This window comes from Natrix helvetica (assembly GCF_964273705.1).
Source record: "Natrix helvetica genome assembly, chromosome: 2".
In the NCBI taxonomy this organism is placed as follows: domain Eukaryota; kingdom Metazoa; phylum Chordata; class Lepidosauria; order Squamata; family Natricidae; genus Natrix; species Natrix helvetica.
Genome location: NC_138552.1, coordinates 287,176,015 through 287,200,673, shown reverse-complemented (window position 1 = coordinate 287,200,673; position 24,659 = coordinate 287,176,015). Strand labels below are relative to the sequence as shown.

At 42.5% G+C, this 24,659-nt stretch overlaps 2 protein-coding genes across 3 annotated transcripts in view; one reads left to right on the top strand and one right to left on the bottom strand.

Moving 5' to 3' along the window:
* The window catches only part of NF1 (neurofibromin 1), a 287,036-nt gene that overhangs the window by 122,073 nt on the left and 140,304 nt on the right, over positions 1 to 24,659 (bottom strand). The window lies entirely within an intron of this gene.
* On the top strand, positions 1,493 to 6,417 carry LOC309388212 (uncharacterized protein). The gene is made up of 2 exons (XM_081945349.1): positions 1,493 to 1,849; positions 5,328 to 6,417. The coding sequence occupies exon 2, from the start codon at positions 5,337 to 5,339 to the stop codon at positions 6,330 to 6,332; it is 996 nt and encodes a 331-aa protein (XP_081801475.1). The 5' UTR covers positions 1,493 to 1,849; positions 5,328 to 5,336; the 3' UTR covers positions 6,333 to 6,417.

Below are 24,659 nucleotides of genomic sequence, written 5' to 3'. Positions count from 1 at the left end.
GCAGGATCCACAATGATTTTTTTTCTTTTTTCTTTTTTGCGAGATGGAGTATTGCAGTACAAAAGGAAACAGTGAAAGCTTCCAGGGCTGGGATTTCCCTCACCTTTAAAAAAAAATTAGGGGTGGCTCTGTTTTTTTTAAGTGTTATCATACCTATTTTGAGATTTGTGTTAATGTTTTTATATACAATACAATAGCAGAGTTGGAAGGGACCTTGGAGGTCTTCTAGTCCAACCCCCTGCCTAGGCAGGAAACCCTATACCGTTTCAGACAAATGGCTATCCAGCATCTTCTTAAAGACTTCCAGTGTTGGGGCATTCACAACTTCTGGAGGCAACTTCTGTTCCACTGATTAATTGTTCTAACTGTCAGAAAATTTCTCCTCAGTTCTAAGTTGCTTCTCTCCTTAATTAGTTTCCACCCATTGCTTCTTGTTCTACCCTAGGTGCCTTGGAGAATATTTTGACTCCCTCTTCTTTGTGGCAACCCCTGAGATATTGGAACAATGCTATCATGTCTCCCCTAGTCCTTCTTTTCATTAAACTAGACATACCCCGTTCCTGCAACCGTTCTTCATATGTTTTAGTCTCCAGTCCCCTAATCATCTTTGTTGCTCTTCTCTGCACTCTTTCTAGAGTCTTATAAAGTGGTATTAACACTTCACGTGATCTTGATTCTATCCCTCTGTTTATGCAGCCTAGAACTGTGTTGGCTTTTTTGGCAGCTGCTGCACACGGCTGGCTCATATTTAAATGGTTGTCCACTAGGACTCCAAGATCCCTTTCACAGTTACTACTCCTGAGCAAGGTATCACCTATACTGTACCTGTGCATTTCGTTTTTCTTGCCTAAATGTAGAACCTTATTCTTTTCACCATTGAATTTCATTTTATTAGATAGTGCCCAATGTTCAAGTTTGTCAAGATCCTTCTGTATCTTAAGTCTATCTTCTGGAGTGTTTCCTCCATCAACACTGTAGGGTGGCCTTAATGTTATAAGCCAGTGATGGCTATTTTTTTTGTCGCGTGCCAAAAGAGCCCCCCTCCTGTGCATGCGTGCACCCTGCCCCCCATGCCCTATTTTGGCTTCCAGGTTGGTGCAGGAGGCGTTCCAGGCCCAAAATAGGGTGTGGGGTGGCCCCACATGCAGGGAGGTAGGGAGCACGGGGGTGTGTGTGTGTGTGTCGCATGCGTATGCACAGCAGAGACCCAAAAACGAGCTGGCCGGCTGGGCTGGGGCAACGGCTGGTGTGATGGCAGAGAGATCTGTGGGCCACCTGTGGGCCATGTGCCATAGGTTCCCCATCATGGTTATAAGAGATCTCTCTACCATAATGAATTATCAAGGATTTTTGTTATTCAGACTACAAAAGATAACAAAGTGCACCATTTGACTGTCAGCACTAAAAGTAGTTATGCTCCTAAGCCATCTGTAGTTTTAACCAATGCTCGCGATCAAAACCCTGTTGCTTATTTCTCCTGGGAGACTTTATCTCGTTCAGCGGCATTCAATGCTAATCCATCAATTCATCCAATAAAGCAGCTCTAGATTATGAGGCACATTGTTACTTGTGTAAGCAGTAGAGGTTAAATGTGCTTTGAACATTTTTAAAAATACTCCCCGAATCATATAGATAGTCTTTCTATTTAAAACAATATTGACTTTGGATTTTGGTTTGCAAACAAGGAAATGAGTCCTTTGTTAGCTGGGTGCTTACATCACTCCTGACATAAATTGCCACCCTTGATATTCTGGGACAGCTATTTCGAAGTCTGGATAGTAGTTAAACTAAGGAAAGGCTTTCCATCCTCCAAGGCAACACTCAGAAGGCAAAGAGAAGGCAGAGAGAGGTATGGAATTTCATACAGTTGTGTAATAATTGATCCTTCTTTGATTTTTGCCTGCTGTCCCACTTCATCCCAAGGACACAGGGATCGCAGGTTTGGTGTTGGTGGTTTAGATGGTTATGTATTTGTTTTTTTGTCTCAATGTGTGCAGGTGCTATCAGGTGCAGAACAGGTACAGGTTTTTGCCTTGCCTGGGTGGTTGGCTTTGGAGTGAGCGGTCCTAATTTTAAAGGGAAATATTTGTAGCTCAGGGGTTGAAATGAAGGGTGCCCACTTCGTTTTCCTGCAGGTGTTTCTTATCCAAACTGGGTAACATCCTCGGTGCTAGCTAGCACGATTGAGGTTACCTAATTTGGTTGATGAAATGTCTGCAAGAAAACAACCAAGCTCGGACAGCACCAAGGACCCCCTCGATCCCAATTTTATGTTTGTGGGAGAAACAGCGATCCGGGTTTTCGACAGCAGGTCTTGCAACTTTTCCCCTTCCCTGTGTGTGTTGCTCTGCTCAATGGGCAAAAGCAGAGGATATTGGAGGAGAAGCTGGACTGTAAGAAGGTCAGGCCATCTAGCTTCTTTCAAATACAGAGGTGCTTTATATTTAATTTCCATTTGATAAGAAGACAGAAGAGGGGCCCTGCCTCTGTAGCATCGTGTTTTTAGAATGGATTAACAGAGGCGTTTGCTGCTTTTCTTTAATTTGGATTGGGAATCTGCCAACTGCCGCAAATTATTCAATTCTGGATGCCCACTTCCACGTAACGCTGACAAGCAGCAGTATGGAGAATGAGAATGTTAATCTATATCAGTGTTTTTCAACCGTGATGGTTTTTTAAAGATGTGTGGACCAACTCTTGGGATTCTCTAGTGAGAACATTCAGGGGGATGAAGTCCATACATCTTAAAGTTGCCAAGGTTGGGAAACGCGGATCTAAATGGATGCATTTCTGGTAGCACAGAAAGCAGCGTTCTATGCTTAAGAACTGACAAGCAAGGTTCAGTTCTCCAAATTTGGTTGCCACAATGTAAAAAAAGATGTGGAGACTCTAGAAAGAGTGCAGAGAAGAGCAACAAAGATGATTAGGGGACTGGAGGTTAAAACATATGAAGAACGGTTGCAGGAACTGGGTATTATTATTAAATGGTTTATTAAATTTATAGACCGCCCCCTATCCCCGCAGGGACTTGGGTATGTCTAGTTTAATGAAAAGAAGGACCAGGGGAAACAAGATAGCAGTGTTCCAATATCTCAGGGGTTGCCACAAAGAAGAGGGAGTCAAACTATTCTCCAAGGCACCTGAGGGTAGAACAAGAAGCAATGGGTGGAAACTAATCAAGGAGAGAAGCAACTTAGAACTAAGGAGAAATTTCCTAACAGTTAGAACAATTAATCAGTGGAACAACTTGCCTCCAGAAGTTGTGAATGCTCCAACACTGGAAGTTTTAAAGAAGATGTTGGATAGCCATTTGTCTGAAGTGGTGTAGGGATTCCTGTCTAGGCAGGGGGTTGGACTAGAAGACCTCCAAGGTCCCTTCCAACTCTGTTCTGTTCTGTTCTATTCTAAATATATCTACCATGCTTGATTTCATCACTAGGAATGAAAAGTGAATGTATTATTGTCTTTAAAATACTAGCATCCTTCTACTGGAAGGCCACCTATGAGAGTCACTACGATCGTACAAATCTTAGAATGAGCACAGAATGGAAAAAGCACAGTTCAGTATAACAATCTCTGTGAAAAATAATTGTTAAAACATCTGAACTTGCAAACAGAGAAGCACATAAGGAGAGAGAAATTCGTACATGGTCCTGTCTGTCCTTACTTTGACTTACAAGGGACAGAGACACCTGAGAGAATGACACAGATTTCTATTGAACATTTCGGTAAACATCTGATGATCTTTCTAAATAGACTGCAGCCTAACATAAAACAACCCACAACTGTCTCACCAGATGTGCTCTGCAAGAGCGCTTTTATCTCATAGGTCATCCAAAGACGAATAAACACACACAAACCAAAAGGGCAAAACTCAAAATTCTTAACTTGCATTCTCTCCATACAATTCTCAGGAATTTCTAATGGATCAATCCAACTAAGGGGAAATGCTTTCCACTGCACCAGTACAGTAGAAAGAGTTTTGATGAATTGAATAGAATATTTTATTTGGCCAAGTGTGATTGGGCACGCAGGGAATTTATCTCTGGAGCAGAAGCTCTTAGTGTGCATGCAAAGCAACAGAATCATGATAACCATCATCATCATAATACCAATAAAGAGGGGGAATAAAGGAGATAATCTGTATTGTATTTAATCTGTTATCACTGGGAATTCTGGGAGTTGCAATTGTAATCCTAGGAAGTCTGAGGAACACCTGGGAGGATTCCCCCCCCCCCCCCTTAAATCAAGGACAATATAATCATCATAGACAGCTTGGCATCTGTTGAGCTAGGAAACAAACGAAGAAAAATCCATTTATACTTCACAATAGTTAATATAGAAATGGTATTTTTTAGGACTTCCAGGTTCAATAAAGAGCCAATCCACTTCTTGCTGGAAAAGTGAAAAAGGCAACTTCATTGCAATGCAGCTTTTCCTTTTATAGGGAGCTCTTGACTTACGACCACAATACAGCCCAGCATTTCTATTGTTAAGTGACTTTTGCTCCATTTTACAACATTTCTTGCCACATTTGTTAGGTGAATCACTGCAGTGGTTACATTAGTAACCCGGTTATTAAGTGAATCTGGTTTCCCCATTGACTTTGCTTGTCAGAAAGTGGATCAAATGACCCCGGGACTCTGCAACTGTCATAAATAGGAACCAGTTGCCAATCATCTGAATTTTAATCGCATGACCATAGGAATGCTGCAAAAGCTGTAACTGTGAAAAATGAGCATGTCACTTTTTTCAGGGGTGTTGTAACTTTGAACGATCACTAAATAAACTGTTGGAAGTCGAGGACTACCTGTATTAGCTGAGCCCTAAACAGCATCAGAAACAACGGGTGTTAATCCTTTTAGATTATACGTTTTATTAAGAGCATAAAATGGACATGCACAATTGCCTCCAGAAGTTGTGAATGCTCGAAAACTGGATGTTTTTAAGAAGATGTTGGAGAATTATTTGTCTGAAACGGTGTAGGGTTTCCTGCCTAAGCAGGGGGTTGGACTAGAAGACCTCCAAGGTCCCTTCCAACTCTGTTATTCTATGTAACTATTAAGCACTGACTGGTGCTGGGAAAACAATCCAAAGGATAAATTCAGTTTTTAATCTACAAAATGCCCGTTAGGCTACAGGCCACATTGAAAGAAACCTTGGCTGGAAGCCAGATACATCAGGAAATTGTGTAGCATGGGGAACCTAGGTAACATCAAGCTCAGGCAAAATCCCATGAATTTGACTTTTTGGGAAAGAAATAGGATTGTTGGGCTGGTCCTACAAAGTCTGATGTGAATGTTCTTTCCATTTTATGTCTACCATAGAGGTGCATAATGAAGCCCCAGCTCTACTCCATCGTGATTCTACTGCTTGCCAGGATTAACTATGCGCAAGAAGCAGAAAATTCTATCCAAGTTAATGCAACTTCTGGCCCACAACTGCCTCACAATAACACCATATCTGTTGCTAAACCGCCTGAGGACAATGTCACCTCTGTTACCAAAGCTCCCGGTGATGACAAAACCACTGGTCCTGAAACCACCAAGGACAGCAACGTCACCTCTGTTACCAAAATTCCCGGTGATGACAAAACCACTGGTCCTGAAACCACCAAGGACAACAACGTCACCTCTGTTACCAAAGCTCCTGGTGATGACAAAACCGCTGGTCCTGAAACCACCAAAGACAACAACGTCACCTCTGTTACCAAAGCTCCCGGTGATGACAAAACCGCTGGTCCTGAAACCACCAAAGACAACAACGTCACCTCTGTTACCAAAGCTCCTGGTGATGACAAAACCGCTGGTCCTAAAACCACCAAAGACAACAACGTCACCTCTGTTACCAAAGCTCCCGGTGATGACAAAACCGCTGGTCCTAAAACCACCAAGGACAGCAACGTCACCTCTGTTACCAAAGCTCCCAAGGGCAACACCACCATTGTCACCAAAGCCTCTCATGAAACAATCGTTTCCAAAATCCCCATCGACAAGGTCACGGTTCTTTCTGAAGCCCCCAACAGCAAGTCCCCAGCTGCTCCCAGCGTGCCACCAGTTCCCACCACCAAAGGATTTATGACGACAACCGGGAATGGCGGCCGCACACCGAGGCCAACCGGGAGCACCAGCATACCGATAAGAAACCAGACCTCGAATCCTATCACGGCTGGAAATGCCACCACACGGCAGAGCGGCAAAGTCACTAGCGCAGTCCGTAAGACTACAATGCTTACTTCAACCAAATCATCTTTTGGGAACAGAACCAGCGCATTTCCAGTGCCTTCGTTGCTTGCAATTGTGTTGCTTGTCGTTTCTGGACTCTATTTTTAAGAAAGCATCGTTCTGTTGCACACTGCCATTCTGGGTGAAAGGGGAGGGCATTTTTCCTTTCTTTTTGCTATTAATAAATGTGCCATAGTCCAGGGGTCTCCAACCTTGGCAAGTTTAAGACTTGTGGACTTCAACTGAGGAATTCTGGGAGTTGAAGTCCACAAGTCTTAAACTTGCCAAGGTTGGAGACCTCTGACACAGTCGTTTCTTTTATAACTCCTCCAGTGCATTTGCCGCCATATTCTTTCTCTCTCTCCAGTCTTCAATGGAAAAACTGCCAATTTTCTAACCAAAGGAGTATGCTGTTTGCTTCAGTTGGGTCACACTGAGCTATGGCTATGACTCTTTAATCAAAATCATAGCTAAGATTAGAAACAAAGCAAACACATAACAGCTTATCTGTGTTGCTGGGTATGTAAATGGCTAATCTTTAGCATATCCATTAGTCTTCCTGTATGTAAATAGTCCTCTGTTTCTAAAAACAAGAGCCAACAGTTTCTCTACCATTCCCTCCAGTTTGCTTTATTTATATTTACACTGCAGTAAGTGGAGGAAAGGGACGCAGTAAAAGGGACGCAAGCGGTGGCTCAGTGGCTAAGACGCTGAGCTTGTCGATCAGAAAGGTCGGCAGTTCAAATCCCTAGTACTGGAGTGAGCACATAAAAATGCAAGTAGAAAAATAGGGACCACCTTTGGTGGGAAGGTAACAGCATTCTGTGCGTTGAGTCATGCTGGCCACATGACCACGGAGACGTCTTTGGACAGTGCTGGCTCGTCAGCTTTGAAACAGAGATGAGCACCATCCCCTAGAGTCGGGAACGACTAGCCCATATGTGCAAGGGAAACCTTTACCTCTGAATGGAGGAAATGTCTGAATTGGGATGACTTCCCACTGTCTCTGAAACCCATGACTTCCTCCGTTGCTTGAGGATGAGCAGAAAAAGGCCCTGAAATCAGTTGGGAATATCTCCCTCAATACCCTTAAAAGCTTTCAACTACTCAGGGTTTTTTTTCCCATTCTTCGGGTCTACAACAGTTAGGATGGTACTTTAGGTTTACCACAGCTCATGACCACCCCAAAATTTGCAACACGCAACCAAGAAGCAACTCTCCGAAAAGAGGCAGGTACTCACACCCTCGAGAGTCAAAAAAGGTTTGCAATCAAGTCCCACCATGAGGAAAGCTGCACAGGCAACCCTTTCTTGCTGGAGATCCCTGGACGGACCTGCAAGGACAGGCAGTTGAGCAGGATGCAACTGAAAGACACTTCCTGGGTCAAGACCAAAATCTGTGGAAATCCCTCCAAAGACTCAAGTATTGTTTTGGCAATCAACAAAATTTCCTTCCAACCAAGACTTCTGACTACAGATGCTACCTGCATATGTATATTTATGTACGGGAGGGTATGTAATGTGTTCTCTACCGTTGTGTTCATTAAAAGCAAACTGAATTAAGGTACCAATAATGCAAATTAAAATGGCTACATAAAACTCCTTTCATGGTAGCAAACTGACAGCTTTTCCCAAACTTCTACCGCTCTTGAGATTCCAGAAGTGCTGCCCAGTCCAGTGGTGGGATTCAGCCAGTTCGCACCTATTTGGGAGAACCGGTCGTTAACTTACTTTCAAAGCAGTTCGGAGAACCGGTTGTTGGAAGAAATCCCTTTTTGTTTTTTTTCCACTTTACAGGGCTAATCCTGTAAGGAAGGCAGGAAGGAAACATCCTGGTGTTGTTTCTAGACTAATCTTTAGTGCCCTGCTTACAGAAACCGCCTCTCCAGTTAACCCGTATTATTACATTGTAACAGTAAAGTGAAGTACCCATCGATGTGAGTGACGTTGGGTTGGCCGCACTCACATGGTCACATGACCACCGAGTCACGCCTACGCAGCTGGTCATTAGGGCAGAGAACTTAATTTAAAGGCTGTTAAATTATTTGAACCTCACCACTGCTGCCCACCCATGAATTATGGATGAGCATTGCCTTTTTTTTAATGTTCTTATGTGGAGAATTGGGGAGGGGGTACGCGATGGCTCAGTGGTTAAAGACTCTGAATTTGTCAGCTGGAATGCTGACAGCCCGAGTTTGAGACCCGAGCGCTGCGAAACAGGGTGAGCTCCCGTTCCTCGCCCCAGCTCCTGCCCACTTAGCAGTTCTAAAAACACACAAATGCAAGTAGATAAAAAGGTACCACTTCAGTGGGAGGGTAGCAGCGTTCTGTGAGCCTCGGTGTACAATCGTGCCGGCCCCATGACCATGGAAACATCTTCGGACAACGCTGGCTCCCTTGCTAAAGAAACAAAGGTGAGCACTGCCCCCTAGAGTTGGACATGACTGGACAGGTGAAACCTTTTACAATTAGACGGAGACTATTTAACCACTCAGGGACATTGTATCTGCACTCGGACAATCCTTTCTCCAAGTAGCCTTACAACTTGTCCCAGGAACATAATTGATTGCAATGACTCCTGGATAATGAATTGGTGGGATCCTTTGTAAGGTACAATCTGTTCTGTATGTTTGCTTGGCTAACAAACAAACGAAAAATACTTTGTTACTCAGAGGAAACTAATATATCCAATCCTTTATTTGCTCATACCTGATTTGTGCAACATTTAATGATGCATATTTTTTCCCCCTCGGTTGATTGACTGTGCCTATTTTCGTGCACTCTCAGGCTTTTAATTTTGTGGACACAGAATTGTTTGTGCTGGGCTTTCCCCCCTCCCTCCTTTAACAAACATTCTCTGTAGGAGAAACCTATGATATCCAAGGTGGCATTAACCCTCAAAAAATCACAGCTCAAAATAAGAGATAAAGTTTTCCCTTCCCTCCTTTTCATTTTTCTGCTAAATAGAGCAATTTACTTGCGTGGTTTTGAACATGCTTAAAGCAGGGTGGAGAAAACATGTAAAATTGGACCTCCCTTCAGCTTCTCCCTAAAGAAGGAGCAAGCCTCTGCTTTTACATACCGTTCAACCTTACCGTGAGGACAGCCACTCCTTGAGGTTTACACAAAGTAGAAAACAAAGTCTCCTTTATTACTATAGAATATTCTTCGAATTTAGTGAGATTATTCCTTTTGTAATCATTTAACTGCTAGTTCTAGTCCCATTTTAGGCACGACAGCCGGGTGACGTTGAGCCAACCACTCAGCGCACCTCAAAGGGCTGCCGTTGTGGCGGGATGGTGGTGGTGGTGGCAAATAAAGAGAAAATAGTATTAGGCAAGTTTGCTGCCTTGAGATGTTTATAAAAAAGCAATAAAGTTGGGATTAAAAAAAAATCTTTAAAAAGGAAGGGAAAGACAACCAAAACAAAATCCCAAACCTGTTTTATATCCCTAAAGAGCCAGGTGACAAGAACACCGTATCTTTTCCTTCATGGATGATGGTGAAGGATAACATAAATGCAATGGGGCACATCCTTCAGCCTGGAACTGCAAAGGCAAACAGGATCTTAATACAGGTAGTCCTCAACTTACAACGATTCATTTAGCGACCGTTCAAAGTTACAGCGGCACTTTCAAAAGAGACTGATGCCACAAAGGCTAACACAGTCCTAGCTGCATCAACAGAGGGATAGAATCAAGATCACGTGAAGTGTTAATACCACTTTATAATGCTTTGGTAAGACCACACTTGGAATACGGCATTCAGTTTTGGTCGCCACGATGTAGAAAAGATGTGGAGACTCTAGAAAGAGTGCAGAGAAGAGCAACAAAGATGATTAGGGGACTGGAGACTAAAACGTATGAAGAACGGTTGCAGGAACTAGGTATGTCTAGGTTAATGAAAAGAAGGACTACAGGAGACATGATAGCAGTGTTCCAATATCTCAGGGGTTGCCACAAAGAAGAGGGAGTCAAACTATTTTCCAAGGCACCTGAGGATAAAACAAGAAGCAATGGGTGGAAACTAATCAAGGAGAGAAGCAACTTAGAACTGAGGAGAAACTTCCTGACAGCTAGAACAATTAATCAGTGGAACAGCTTGCCTGCAGAAGTTGTGAATGCTCCAACACTGGAAGTCTTTAAGAAGATGTTGGATAGCCATTTGTCTGAAACGGTATAGGGTTTCCTGCCTAGGTAAGGGGTTGGGCTAGAAGACCTCCAAGGTCCCTTCCAACTCTGCTATTGCATTTGTAATTGTATTTATAATTTATTTATTTATTGTATTTAAGAAGCGTCCATCTCCCTCATAGAGGGACTAGAAGACCTCCAAGGTCCCTTCCAACTCTACTATTGTATTATTGTATTATTGTATTAAGACGGTTGCAGTGCCGCGGGGTCATGTGATCACATTTGGTGCTCTTCAGACAAGGAAAATCAACAGAGAAGCCAGATTCACTTCACAACCATGCTACTGCAGTGATTCACTTTACAACCGTGACGAGAGGGATGGGAAACTGAGGGAAAATTCACTTAACAAATGCCTCACTTAGCAAACAACAGACCAACAGACATTTGGGGCTCAACTGTGGTCATAATTCGAGGACTAACTGCACCAGGGAAATGGGATGGTTCTATCAATTGTTTCCTTGGGCATAGTTTGAAATCTTAGCACTGTGAAACACTGGCTCAACTCCGACGGAACAATATCAGGGAGGAAATGGCTGTCTGTTAGTCTTGTTTGCTAACAACCGTGCCACGAGGGACTTCAAAAACGGGGATGGGTTGCCTGCCAGTTCTAAACAATGCCAAAACCAAAACTCTTCCAATCTTATGGCTTCCTTGGTGATTCAGTGCAAATGTATCTTTAGATAGAAATGCTTTGTAAATGCTTTCTCTTGCTCAGAGGGTTAACGCAGGGGTGTCCAAACTTGGGAACTTTAAGACTTGTGGACTTCAACTCCCAGAATTCCCCAGCCAGCATGCTGGCTGGGGAATTCTGGGAGTTGAAGTCCACAAGTCTTAAAGTTCCCAAGTTTGGACACCCCTGGGTTAACGGAACACACTTTTAACAGTCCCCAAGATGATCCAGTAGGGACGCGGAGACTCGGTGGCTAAGACGCTGAGCTTGTCGATCAGTAATGTCGGCAGTTTGGCAGTTCGAATCCCTAGCGCCGCATAACGGAGGGAGCTCCCGTTACTTGTCCCAGCTTTTGACCACATAGCAGTTCGAAAGCATGTGAAAATGCAAGTAGAAAAATAGGGACCAACTTTGGTGGGAAGGTAACAGCGTTCCGTGCGCCTTTGCCGTTTAGTCATGCCGGCCACATGACCACGGAGACGTCTTCGGACAGCACTGGCTCTTTGGCTTTGAAACGGAGATTAGCACCGCCCCCTAGAGTCGGGAATGACTAGCACATATGCGCGAGGGGAATCTTTATCTTTTAAGATAATCCACGCTCATTGTTCTGTTAAACTACAGGTGTCTAATCTTTTGGCTTGCCTGGGCCACACTGAGTGAAGAGGAATTGCCCTGGGCCGTATATAAAATACAGGTAGTCCTCGACTTACCACCACAATTGAGCCCAAGATTTCTGTGGCTCAGTAAGAAATATCTTAAGTGAATTTTGCCCTATTTATGACCTTTCTTGCCACAATTAAGTAAATAAAGTTGACAGGTCAGTGACACAGTTGTTAAGTGAATCTGTCTTACCCTATGTGTCCTTCCTTGTTAGGAGGTTCACAAAAAGCAGGGGTGTCCAAACTTGGGAACTTTAAGACTTGTAGACTTCAACTCCCAGAATTCCCCAGCCAGCAGAGCTGGGGAATTCTGGGAGTTGAAGTCCACAAGTCTTAAAGTTCCCAAGTTTGGACACCCCTGACAAAAAGGGATCACATGACCCTGGGACACTGCAACCGTCATAAATATGAATCAGTTGCCAAACTTTGATCACGTGACTATAGGGATGCTGCAATGGTCGTAAAGTGTGAAAAATGATCATAACTTGCTTTTTCAATACCGTTGTAATTCTGAACAGTCCTCCCCTGAACTGTTGTAAGTCGAGGACCATCTGTATATCATATCGCTAGTGTACGCCAGTAACAAACATCCTTTATGTTTAATATTTTTTTATGATCTTGTGGGGCTGCATTAGTGGCTCTCCACGCACAACAGGCTGGCCACGCCTGTGTCAAACAAAAAAAATAAAATAAAATAAAAATGTGTTTTTCCTCGCTCTGCTAGGGAACCAAAATATCTGACTTACGGGCTTCAAACAGAGAGCGGTGCTTAACAGATTGTCCTGGAAGGCCTCCAGCAGGTTCCACCTTATCAGAACTCCGTCCAACTCGGGAGACCAAAGACCGATAACATTTAGGTGACCTGCAGTTGGAAGGACACATGGCCAGGGAGCGTGGAAAGCAAATGCCCGTTTGGGAACAATAGGAGGAAACCTTCAAAACTCAGAGACCGCAGCCCTGATAACTTTAAAGAAAACAATGCTTCCACCTACGGCAGGGGTGTCCAAACTTGGGAACTTTAAGACTTGTGGACTTCAACTCCCAGAATTCCCCAGCCAGCATGGCTGGCTGGGGAATTCTGGGAGTTGAAGTCCACAAGTCTTAAAGTTCCCAAGTTTGGACACCCCTGACCTACGGCGTAGGAAAAAAGTGGCACGTAGGGCAAAGAACCCTCCTGACTGCTAAAATCACGCTCTCCAAAGGAGCACCGCACAACAAAAATAGAACTTAATTGTGAACATGAAAAGGACTACAGTACAGTGCTTTTACCAGCTTCATCCAAACCTCAGAGAGACACATTTTGGGAGGCCTACTACGGCAACCATGGCTACTACACCAACTCCCCCCCCCCCCGTCGAAATCAACTGTAATGGAAAAGTATATCCTGTGGCACCCCGGGCAACCAAGATTCAACCTCCATATTACTTCTCATGCTTAAGTTTCAGGGCATCCCTGAACGATAGGGAAATGCGCGTTCTTTGTCCATAAGGACAACCGTTGGGAAAGAAAGTGAGGGCAGGGTTGTTTTTCCAAAGCCACAGTTCTTGATTACTGAGCCATAGCAAAAAGACGGAGGCCAGATTTCTGCGGATGCCCAGATTACAAGTCTTGGGAGTTCCAAGTGAGCAAGACCAATGTGGCTGGAATTCACTGATTTGGGAAGTAACACTTGTTTGTCCATCTGTCTCTCATCTAACCTTTCTCTTTCTTTCCTTCCTTCCCTCCTTTTTGACTGCCCTAACTTTTATTTTTCTTTCTTCTCTTTCTCTCCTTCTTTCTTTCACTCTCTCTCTCTCTCTTTCCTTCCTTCCTTTCCTCCCTTTTTTGATTGACCTAGCTTTCATTTTTCTTTCTTCCTTTCTTTTTCTTTCTTTCTCTCTCTCTCTCTTTCCTTCCTTCCTTCCTTCCTTCCTTCCTTCCTTCCTTCCTTCCTTCCTTCCTTCCTTCCTTCCTTCCTTACCTACCTACCTACCTACCTACCTACCTACCTACCTACCTACCTACGTTTGGGGGCTGCTCAATTCCAGGTCAGGGACAGATATAACTCAAAAGATGGATTTGAGTAACACTGCTCATTTACAAATCCAAAACAACAACAGAAGGCCCCTTTAAACTAAGCGCAATCTAAATTAAAGAAGAAAAAGTGAGACAGGAACGGGCAAAAGCAATTCTTTAGAGGAAATATCGAAGGAAGAAGTTCTAAACATTAAATCACAAGCTCCGTGTCATCCTAAATGGAGGGAGGAGCAGGAGCGAGCACCAGGGAAAGAGCGCAAGGTGCTCATGCCCCCTCTTGTGGCCACATTGGGAAAGCATCTATGCTTATTTGTTGAGAAGGACTAACCATAATTGTGCATTGCATCGTTATATGCACTGTAGAAGTAACTTTGTTTTCAGCAATGGTAAAAAGTGACTTTGGCAAAGGCTGGAATCAGATGTATTGCTATAGGCCAGCGATGGCAAACCTTTTTTGGCTCACTTGCCATAAGTGGGGGGAGCGCAGGGGGGGGCTGTGCGCAGGTGTGCTGCACCCATAATGCAATGTGCGACACCCCTGTGAGCATGCACGCATGACAGGCGCTCCCCCTGTCATGCGTGCTTGTCACTTCACTTGCTCGTAGGGCCGTTTTTAGTCCTCCGGAGCCTTCAGGGAAACCTCCTGAAGGTCCCTGCAGCTTCCGGAGGGCCTCTGGGGGAGGCTCTTTTCGCCCTATAAAGCCTCTGGAGCCAGGGGAGGGCGAAAAATGGTTTTAAAAAAGGGTGGACTCAGCTGGCCAGTGCACGCATGCGTGCTGGCCAGCTGACAGCAGCGCCTCGCGTGCCCTGACAAATGGCTCGGCGTGCCACCTGTGGCACGCCTGCCATAGATTCGCCATCCCGGCTATAGGCCATGATTTCTTTTATTCATGGCTTACTAGATAAGTTATAAACCATAATTTGTATGTATTTTGCATTTATTAGTTTGTCAAACATATACAAGAAAAACAAAATGCACAGGTACAGTATATGTGATAACTTGATGAATAGTAGTAACTGTGAAAGGGATCTTGGAGTCCTAGTGGGCAACCATTTAAATATGAGCCAGCCATGTGCATCAGCAGCCAAAAATCCAGCACAGTTCTAGGCTGCATAAACAGAGGGATAGACTCAAGATCACATGAAGTGTTAATACCACTTTATAATGCCTTGGTAAGGCCACACTTGGAATACGGCATTCAGTTTTGGTCGCCATGATGTAAAAAAGATGTGGAGACTCTAGAAAGAGTGCAGAGAAGAGCAACAAAGAGGATTAGGGGACTGGAGGTTAAAACATATGAAGAACGGTTGCAGGAACTGGGAATGTCTAGTTTAATGAAAAGAAGGATCATGGGGAGACATGATAGCAGTATTCCAGTATTTCAGGGGTTGCCACAAAGAAGAGGGAGTCAATCTATTATCCAAAGCACCTGAGGGCAGGACAAGAAGCAATGGGTGGAAACTGATCAAGGAGAGAAGCAACTTAGAACTAAGGAGAAATTTCCTGGCAGTTAGAACAATTAATCAATGGAACAACTTGCCTCCAGAAGTTGTGAATGCTCCAACACTTTAAGAAGATACAAAAAGAACAACTTGTTGACAAGAGAAGTTTATATAAGATTTATTAAGAAAGTAACTGAAACATTAATGCTACAAATGGCAAGAGATATAAGACTGTACTATTACTGGAAAGATACAGGTTGATGTAATGAAAATGTATAATAAAAATTAAGGTAAATTTTGTTTACTAGTAGTATGTATAGAATGAAGTGACAATAGCTATAGTTAAATAATGATTAATAATGATAACAATACATATAGATATATTAGTTTGATAATATGAAATTTTATATAAACAACACATGAAGATTATGAAAGAGGTTTAAAAGCTTTATCTAGAATATGTTATATATATATAAAGATGTATTGTGATTGGATGATTTTAGGATGATTTAATGGAATGTTATCATATAATCCTATTCTAGATTTTGAATATTATATTATAGTCAAATTAAGGTTGAGGTACAATAATTGTGATATACATGCATATAGGTGAATTTAAAATGTGTGATTTGAGATGAAAAGCAGGTGGTGACTATGGAAGAGATGCATTTAAATACTGTAACCAACTGACACAATTTGTAATGGAAGATGGGTTTTTTTTTATGTTTGTTTGTCCTTGTTCAAAAACAAATTTAAAAAAAATTTTTTTTAAAAAAGGAATGGGGTGAGGTCCACGGTAGACAGTTTAAGGTTGAGGTTGAATTTGTTATCTACAATATCTTATAAATGGCTTATATTAGACAGATTGGTGTAATGGTTAAAGTACTAACATAAATATCAGGAGATTGGGAATCCTAGTCCCACTTTAGGCATGAAAGCCAGAAGAGGAGAAAGAGTGAGTAAGTAAGTTAGTAAGTTAGTAAGTAAGTAAGTAAGTAAGTAAGTAAATATCCAATGTCATATACAGTACTGCAATAAAAAACAATCCAACTATCAAATGGCTTCTTTATTAAATGTATTACCCCATCTTTATTCTTTTTATAAATAATTAAAAATAGCAAATATGCTCCTACCGCCTCCTATTTTCTCCACAACAATCACCCTGTGAGGTAGGTCCGGCTGAGAAAGAATAACTGGCCTAAAGTCACCGAACTAGCTTTCATGTCTAAGGCAGATCTAGAACTCAAAGTCTCCTGATGACTGGCCCAACCTAAGGCAAGAATAGAACTGTCATTCTCTGGGGGTCTAGACTCCAGCGGTTGTTAAGACAATGCTGTGGTGGTTAAGCAAACCTATGGTTGGCTATAGGTGCAATTTTGCCAAAAATATGAAGTAAATGCCAGCAAATTTCAGCAAAATTATTGGAAAACGTGGTCATGTGAACATGGGATGCTGCAAACAGCCATAAATGTAGCTCTATTACCAAGATGCTTAAGTTTGGTCACATGACCGCAGAGGGGACCTGGCCATCAGAACTTCAAATCCAGGTCATGTCAGACAGATAATCAAAAATTATCTGTACTTCCAAAGCAAGCAACTAGAAAATCTGCCTTGCCATACTAGTTGCCTTATCAACCTCCACAAAATTCAAGTTTCTTGTAATTTAGTTCTATGGGGAGTCATTTTCATAATATCCGTATCAACTAAGCAGGGGACTACAAACCTTATATTTTAATACCATAATATGAATTATATCTATCATTTAACTTACAGCATGACTCAAGATTCCTTCCTCCTCCACCTGATTTAATTTTTCTATTACATTATTTCAGGAAATGCTTTTTTAAAGGTTGTTAGATCAGGGCTGGCTGGTCCACACAAGACTAAATCTTTTGCTGTACCTCCACAACAAGCCAAAAAGTAAATCATATTATGTCTTAATGCAGTGTTTCTCAACCTTGGCAACTTGAAGATGTCTGGACTTCAAGTCCCAGAATTCCCCAGCCAGCTGGCTGGGGAATTCTGGGACTTGAAGTCCAGACATCTTCAAGTTGCCAAGGTTGAGAAACACTGTCTTAATGTTACAGCTTGGTTCACACAACACATTATGGCAACGGTTGCATTTCTACAAAATACTGAGCACAAATGATCCCATTTTGGCCTCGTCTACAGTCCTTCAACTTGCAACAGTTCATTTAGTGACTGTTCAAAGTTACAAGAGCATTGAAAAAAAGTGACTTTCGACCGTTTTTCACACTTACGATCTTTGTAGCATCTCAATGGTTACCTGAGCAAAATTTAGATGTTTGGCGACTGGTTCATAATTATGACGGTTGCTATGCCCCAGGGTCCTGTAATCTCACCTTTTGTGACCGTCTGGCAAGTAAAGTCATTAACAACTGGGTTACTCATTTAACAACTGCAGGGGTTCACTTAACAACTATGGCAAGACAGGACATAAAATTGGGCAAAACTCACTTAACAACTGTCCCGCTTAGCAGCAGAAATCTTAGACTCCATTGCAGTCGTAATTGTACCACTACCTGTACTCTAGTCGGGGTTTCTATTTCTAGTTGCCTGCTGTCATTTTCCAGTTGAAAATGATGCAAGATATAAGAAATAGAGGAGGCTTTGGGCTACCAAACTGGGAATTGTACTACCAGGCGGCAGTATTAGCATGGATGAAAGAGTGGGTAGTACTAAAACATATGAAGAACAGTTGCAGGAACTGGGTATGTTTAGCTTAAGAGAAAGAAGGACTAGGGGAGACATGATAGCAGTGTTCCAATATCTCAGGGGCTGCCACAAAGAAGAGGGAGTCAAACTATTCTCCAAGGCACCTGAGGGTAGAACAAGAAGCAATGGGTGGAAACTAATCAAGGAGAGAAGCAACTTAGAACTGAGGAGAAACTTCCTGACAGTTAGAACAATTCATCAGTGGAACAGATGTTGCCTCCAGAAGTTGTGAATGCCCCAACACTGGAAGTCTTTAAGAAGATGTTGGATAGCTATCTGTCTGAAACGGTATAGGGTTTCCTGCCTAGGCAGGGGGTTGGACTAGAAGACCTCCAAGGTCCCTTCCAACACTACTATTGTATAGTATTGTACTGAGGAATATAAGATTATTGACTTTGGAAGGGCATGATCTGCAATTGGGCGAGCATTCATTCTTTTGGTATGGGAAAAATAAGATACATGGCTATTTTCAGAGACATTATATAAGGAATGCATTATTATTGGGGTGGGGAAAATTAAAGAACGACATTATTTGAGGAGACCACTTTGGCTTCCAACAATGGAAGCACTGATCCACCCAAATATTATTAATATGGGAAACGTTGTTAGATATAAAGATATTTTAAACAAATAACCGGATTACTATCTTAACAACTGCAGTGACTCACATAACAACCGTGGCCAGAAATGTCGTAAAATGGGGGCAAAACCCACTTCAGGAGTGTCTCACTTAACGACAGAAACGTTGGGCTCAACTGTGGTCGTAAGTTGACGACCACCTGTATTGTGATTTGTAAAGCCAGCCATTGAATATTATCTTTAAAAAAATAAAAAATAAAAAATTGAAGTCAGATTGCCTGGAGGAAAGCGAAACGAAAGGATCCCTGCAAAGAACTGAAGTAGAAGAAAGTTTGCCTAGTCTTGGGAGTCAGATTTCACCAGCTGCATTGTCCTGCTTTGGAGACAAAATGATACCATAGCTACTGATGCTTTCGGAAAGTAATCACTGTTTCTTTTCTCTCACGCCATGAAGCCACAAACCTCAAAAAAGAAAAGAAAACTTGTTGTCCTATTCTTCATTCATCTTTCATTGGGCACGGAGGATTAGCCGGCTACTGCAAAGAGCCAACCATTCCAGGAAAGGTTATACATAGCCATCACTCCTAAGATACAAAGGCCACACAACATTGTTACTATTGACACTACTAATCCGTGGAATGGCTTGCCTTCACAAGATTGCATAAGGTGGAGTGCTCCACCTCACTGGAGATGGTTAAAGAAGAGACTGGACAGCCATTTGTCGGAATGGGATTGGGGGGGGGGGGGAATCTCCTGCTTGAGCAGTGAGTGGACTAGAAGATCTCCAAGGTCCCTTCCAACTCTGTTATTCTGCATTATGTGAGCCCTTTTGGGTTGGGTTTCAGGCCAAGGTATGAAAGGGAAACAGCACTGGTTGCGTTTTAAATGACCTCTGGTAAGAGAGGGACGAGGGAAGCGAATCCCTCTTTGCTCTTCTTGACCTCATTGTGGTCTTTATACCATCAACTATGGTATCTTTCTGGACCAGCTGTGAGAGTTTGGGGGGGGGAGTCTCTCTCAAAACCTTGGGACCGTTTCACTGGAAGATCCCGAATTTTCTAGTGCTACAATGGGGGGAAACTACCTGCTGTTTACTTCACATGAAAACAGTATTCTTTGATCTAATAACTCTCAGATTAATTGGAATTTGACGCCAGTCAGTTCTGTGCCCAGTAAAGTGAGCGACTGCCTCCAACTTCCCCTATCTTTCCCCCCTCCCCCTTGCTTCTTTGCTTCTTCTACTTCTTTTTCTTAAAAAATGTTTTTATTAAACGGTTATTTTCCATTTTTTAAACACAAACATCATCTTTGCAACATTTCCACATCGGTAAGCCCCCATTATACTCTTTTTATCTGTACATGTATACCTTTATATCTATCTATCTATCTATCTATCTATCTATCTATCTATCTATCTATCTATCTATCTATCTATCTATCATCTATCTATCTATCTATCATCTATCTATCTATCTATCTATCTATCTATCTATCTATCTATCTATCATCTATCTATCTATCATCTATCTATCTATCTATCTATCTATCTATACACATTTTTCATCTACTAATGTGGTAGTTTATACTTATATTTCTTCTATACATATCACTCTTTCAATGTACTTATTTTTATACAATACATCTTATATCTATCTATGTACATATATTCCTCTTATAACTATTATTCTGCACTATTTTATATACCATATATAAAACTTCTACTTCTTGCAGTGTGCCAGGACGCCCAGCTTCAACCTGGGATAACCCAAGAAGCAGAAGCAAGAAAAAAAGTCTCAAAGGTGCTTTTAAAAAAAAACACCTCTGGGACAGCCATGACCTGGATGGTTGAAAATCTCCACAGACATGGAAGAAAGCAGTCACCCCACACCTACAGCATGCCGGGAAGGCCCAGCCCAGCCTGTCCAGCAACACAACACAACACAAACGTTACACAAAGGAATTTCTTGGTGTGAAGGGCCAGGCCAGGTAACACCTGGTCAGCAGGAAGAGGAAGATGGTGGCAACGGTCAGCTGGGGCAGCGGAGTGCAGGTCAGCAGGGGGCCAAAAGGGCATAGCAGGCAGGTAGGGGGAATGGAAGCATCTCCGGTGGAGAAAAGTGTCGCTGAATTGCCATGTGTCCGAATTTTGATCACATGACTCACAGGACTGCTGCAATGGCTGTAACACAAGGACACAAGTCAGTTCCTTCGTTCAGCGGTGTCGGTCCCTTGGCCCTGAAGAACACAAAAGGAAGAACCGATACCACTAAGAGAAGGCAGCCCCACGGCCAAGTTCTGACCCATCAAAGGCTTTCACCTTGAGTTGCACCCAGAAGCAAACTGGTAACCAGTGTAGCTCTGAAAGGAGAAATGATACATGGGCCAACCGTTTGGGGCCTCTGATGGCTTTCTGGACCAAGTGAAGTATCCAGATGATCTTGAAAAGTAGCCCCATGGAGAGCACAATGCAGTAATCAACAGGGAAGGAACCAAGGCATTCATGACAATGAGAGGTTTCATCTTGGTAGAAGATACGAACCGACCGATGGGTTTCAATAGGCCATGAAACGAAAGAGATATGAATCAATAAGATGCTGCTTCTCTTCTTCCCACCATTTCACAATTCACAAATCTAAAATTAGAGATGTCAACCTGGCACTCTTCACGTTTCAGACTACAATTCTCATCAGCCCCAGTATGCGTGGCCAAGGGCAAGGGATTCCAGATACATACCCGAATTGAGTTATGTCACCTACCTAAGTTGAAATGAGCCTTGCTGAAGTCCTCCATTTCTCTAAAGCCCCTCTAAGTTGGCAGAATGTACAGATAGTCCTCGACTTACGACTGCAATTGAGCCCAAAATTTATGTTGAGATATTTGTTAAGTGAATTTTGCCCCCTTTTACAACCTTTCTTGCCACAGTTGTTAAGTGAATCACTGCAGCTGATTAAGTTGCTAAGTGAATCTGGCTTCCTCATTGGTTTTGCTTGTCAAAAGGTTGCAAAAGGTGATCACATGACCTTGGGAAACAGCAACGGTCATAAGTATGAGCCAGTTGCCAAATGTACATGTGTACAAACGTACATGATCATGGGGAAGTGTGAAAATGGTCACTTTTTTCAGTGCTGTTGTAACTTTGAACGGTTACTAAATGAACTGTTGTAAGCTGAAACTACCTGTATTGTAAATAATTACTTAAGCATCTTTAGGTTTAATATTATTCCCTTGCGGGGCCGCAGTGGCTCAGTGGCTAAGTTTGTCGATCAGAAGGTCGGCAGTTTGGTGGTTCGAATCCTTAGCGCCACGTAACGGAGTGAGCTCCCCTGACTTGTCCCAGCTTCTGCCAACCTAGCAGTTCGAAAGCATATGTATACCCATAGTGCCAACTTATGCTACTGCCAATGGTTGAGAAAAACACCGTGTAAGCATGTTATGAGGAATCTCCTAAAATGGTTGCCACAGTGGATAAGGCCAGTGATTAAACATCCCTTTGCCAGAGGTTAAGACTCATGGTGGTGCAGTGGTTAGAATGCAGTACAGGTAGTCCTCAACTTCGGCCACAATTGAGCCCAAAATTTCTGTTGCTAAGGGAAACATTTGTCAAGTGAATTTTGCCCCCATTTAAGACCTTTCTTGACACAGTTGTTAAATGAACCACTGCAACTGTTAGTAACACGGTTGTTAAGGGAACGTAAGATTCCCTCACTCACTTTGCTTGTCAATAGATCGCAAAAGGGGATCGCAGGACTACAGGACACTGCAACCGTCGTAAATATAAGTCAGTTGCCAAGTGTCTAAATTTTGATCATGTGGCTGTGGGGAACGTTGCAAACGGTCGTAAGTGTGAAAAATGGTTAGAAAGTCACTTTTTTCAGTTCCATTGTAACTTTGAATGGCCACTAAATGAACTGCTGTAAGTTGAGGATTACCTTCATTGCAGGCTAATTCTGCCGACTGCCAGTTCATGCGTCAATGGAGATTCTCAAGTCAGGGTTGTCCCAAAGGTGCTTTTTTCAAGAGGCAACTGGACTTTCTGGTTTCTCTTTGAAGATGTTTTGCTTCTCATGCAAGAAGCTTCTTCAGAGCTTCTCATCTAAGAAACTTCTTCAGAGCTGAAGCAGCTTCTTGAATGAGAAGCGAAACGTCTTCAAAGAAAGTCCAGTTGCCTCTTGAAAAAGCACCTTTGGGACTGACAGCTCAAGGTTGACTCAGCCTTCCATCCTTCCGAGGTCAGTAAAATGAGGAACCGGCTTGTTGGGGGCAATATGTAAACTGCTTAGAGAGGGCCTTAAAGCACTGTAAAGCGGTACATAAGAAAGAGTGCAGAGAAGAGCAACAAAGATGATTAGGGGACTGGAGACTAAAACATATGAAGAACGATTGCAAGAACTGGGTGTGTCTAGTTTAATGAAAAGAAGGACTAGGGGAGACATGATGGCAGTCTTCCAATATCTCAGGGGTGGCCACAAAGAAGAGGGAGTCAAACTATTCTCCAAGGCACCTGAGGGTAGAACAAGATGCAATGGGTGGAAACTAATCAAGGAGAGAAGCAACTTAGAACTGAGGAGAAATTTCCTGACAGTGAGAACAATTAATCAGTGGAACAGAAGTTGCCTCCAGAAGTTGTGAATGCCCCAACACTGGAAATCTTTAAGAAGATGTTGGATAGCTATTTGTCTGGAATGGTATAGGGTTTCCTGCCTAGGCAGGGGGTTGGACTAGAAGACCTCCAAGGTCCCTTCCAACTCTACTATTGTATTGTATAAGTCTAATGCTATTGCTCTTCTGGGCCACCTGTCTAGCACTCAAGATTTCCCCAATTTAGTTTCACCTTCTGCCCAGATCTAATACAACAGCCACCCACTATTTTTCGCTGCTGAGAATGTTTATGGAATATACAGGTAGCCCTCAACTTACAACCATTCATTCAGCAACCATTCAAAATCACCATGGCAATGACATACAACCTATCCCACCGCAGCTTCCTCACTATCAGGTGATCAAAAATTGGTTGCCTAGCAACCGGCATATATTTATGCAGCATCTCAGGATCATGTGCTTGACTTACAAGAGTTCATTTAGTGACCATTCAGAATTACAGCCCTGAAAAAAGTGCCTTATGACCGTTTTTCCACACTTACAACCGTAGCAGCATCCCCTTGGTCACATGATCAAAATTTAGATGTTTAGATGTTTGGCAACTGGTTCATATTTACGACAGTTGTAAGTCTCCTAGGATCAGGCTGACAAGCAAAGGTCAATGGGAAAGCCCGATTCCCGTAACAACCATGTTACTAATGTAAGAACTGCCGGGATTCACTTAACAACCGTGGCAAGAAAAGTCGTGAAATGGGGCAAAACTCATTTAACAAATGTCTCGCTTAGCAACAGAAATGTTAGGCTCAATCTTGGCCGTAAGACGAGGACTACCTGTATTTGCTCATCTAACTTTCCCTAAAGCTATTTCTAGAACATGCTCTTAAATTCTGCATCTTCAAAAAGTAATCATAAGCATGTACAGGCATGTACTGAGACATCACCACTCTGGCCCTTCCCCTTTTCAAACATCAAACTTTAAAAATAAAATAAAAATCCCAAAGCAGAGGACATTACTTCCTTCACTGAAATTTACTTTATGTTTGTTACCCTGGTAAAATGTTCACAAACGTATATGCAAAAGACAACTTTGCACTCTGCAAATATGTTTGCACAAAGCCAATCACTGGATGGGATTTATGATTACCTCATCAATCTGAAGCTTTATTTAAGGGGTAGAAATTAGTCAACAGCTATCAGACTCAACCAGTACCTCAGAGGCTTCTCTGGATTTTATTCTGATCACAAGCACCTGAAACTGAGAACAGGTATGGAATTAAACTGATTAAATAAATAGATAACACTTAAGAATGTGATCTTGAAAGATAGGCCCTTGGTGGCGGGCGGCGATGATGATGGGATTTTATGCGTAAATTAAGTCCCTTGGAAAAACCCTTACTGCAGTTTTAGAACAGTGGCATTCAGATGGAAATATGAATCAATGCATCTAATGAGCTAGAACTACAGAGGCAAATGCAAAACATAAATTCTTACAAATTAGTCCTGTAGTTCTCCAATAACTCAATTTATTAATTGCTCTAAACGTA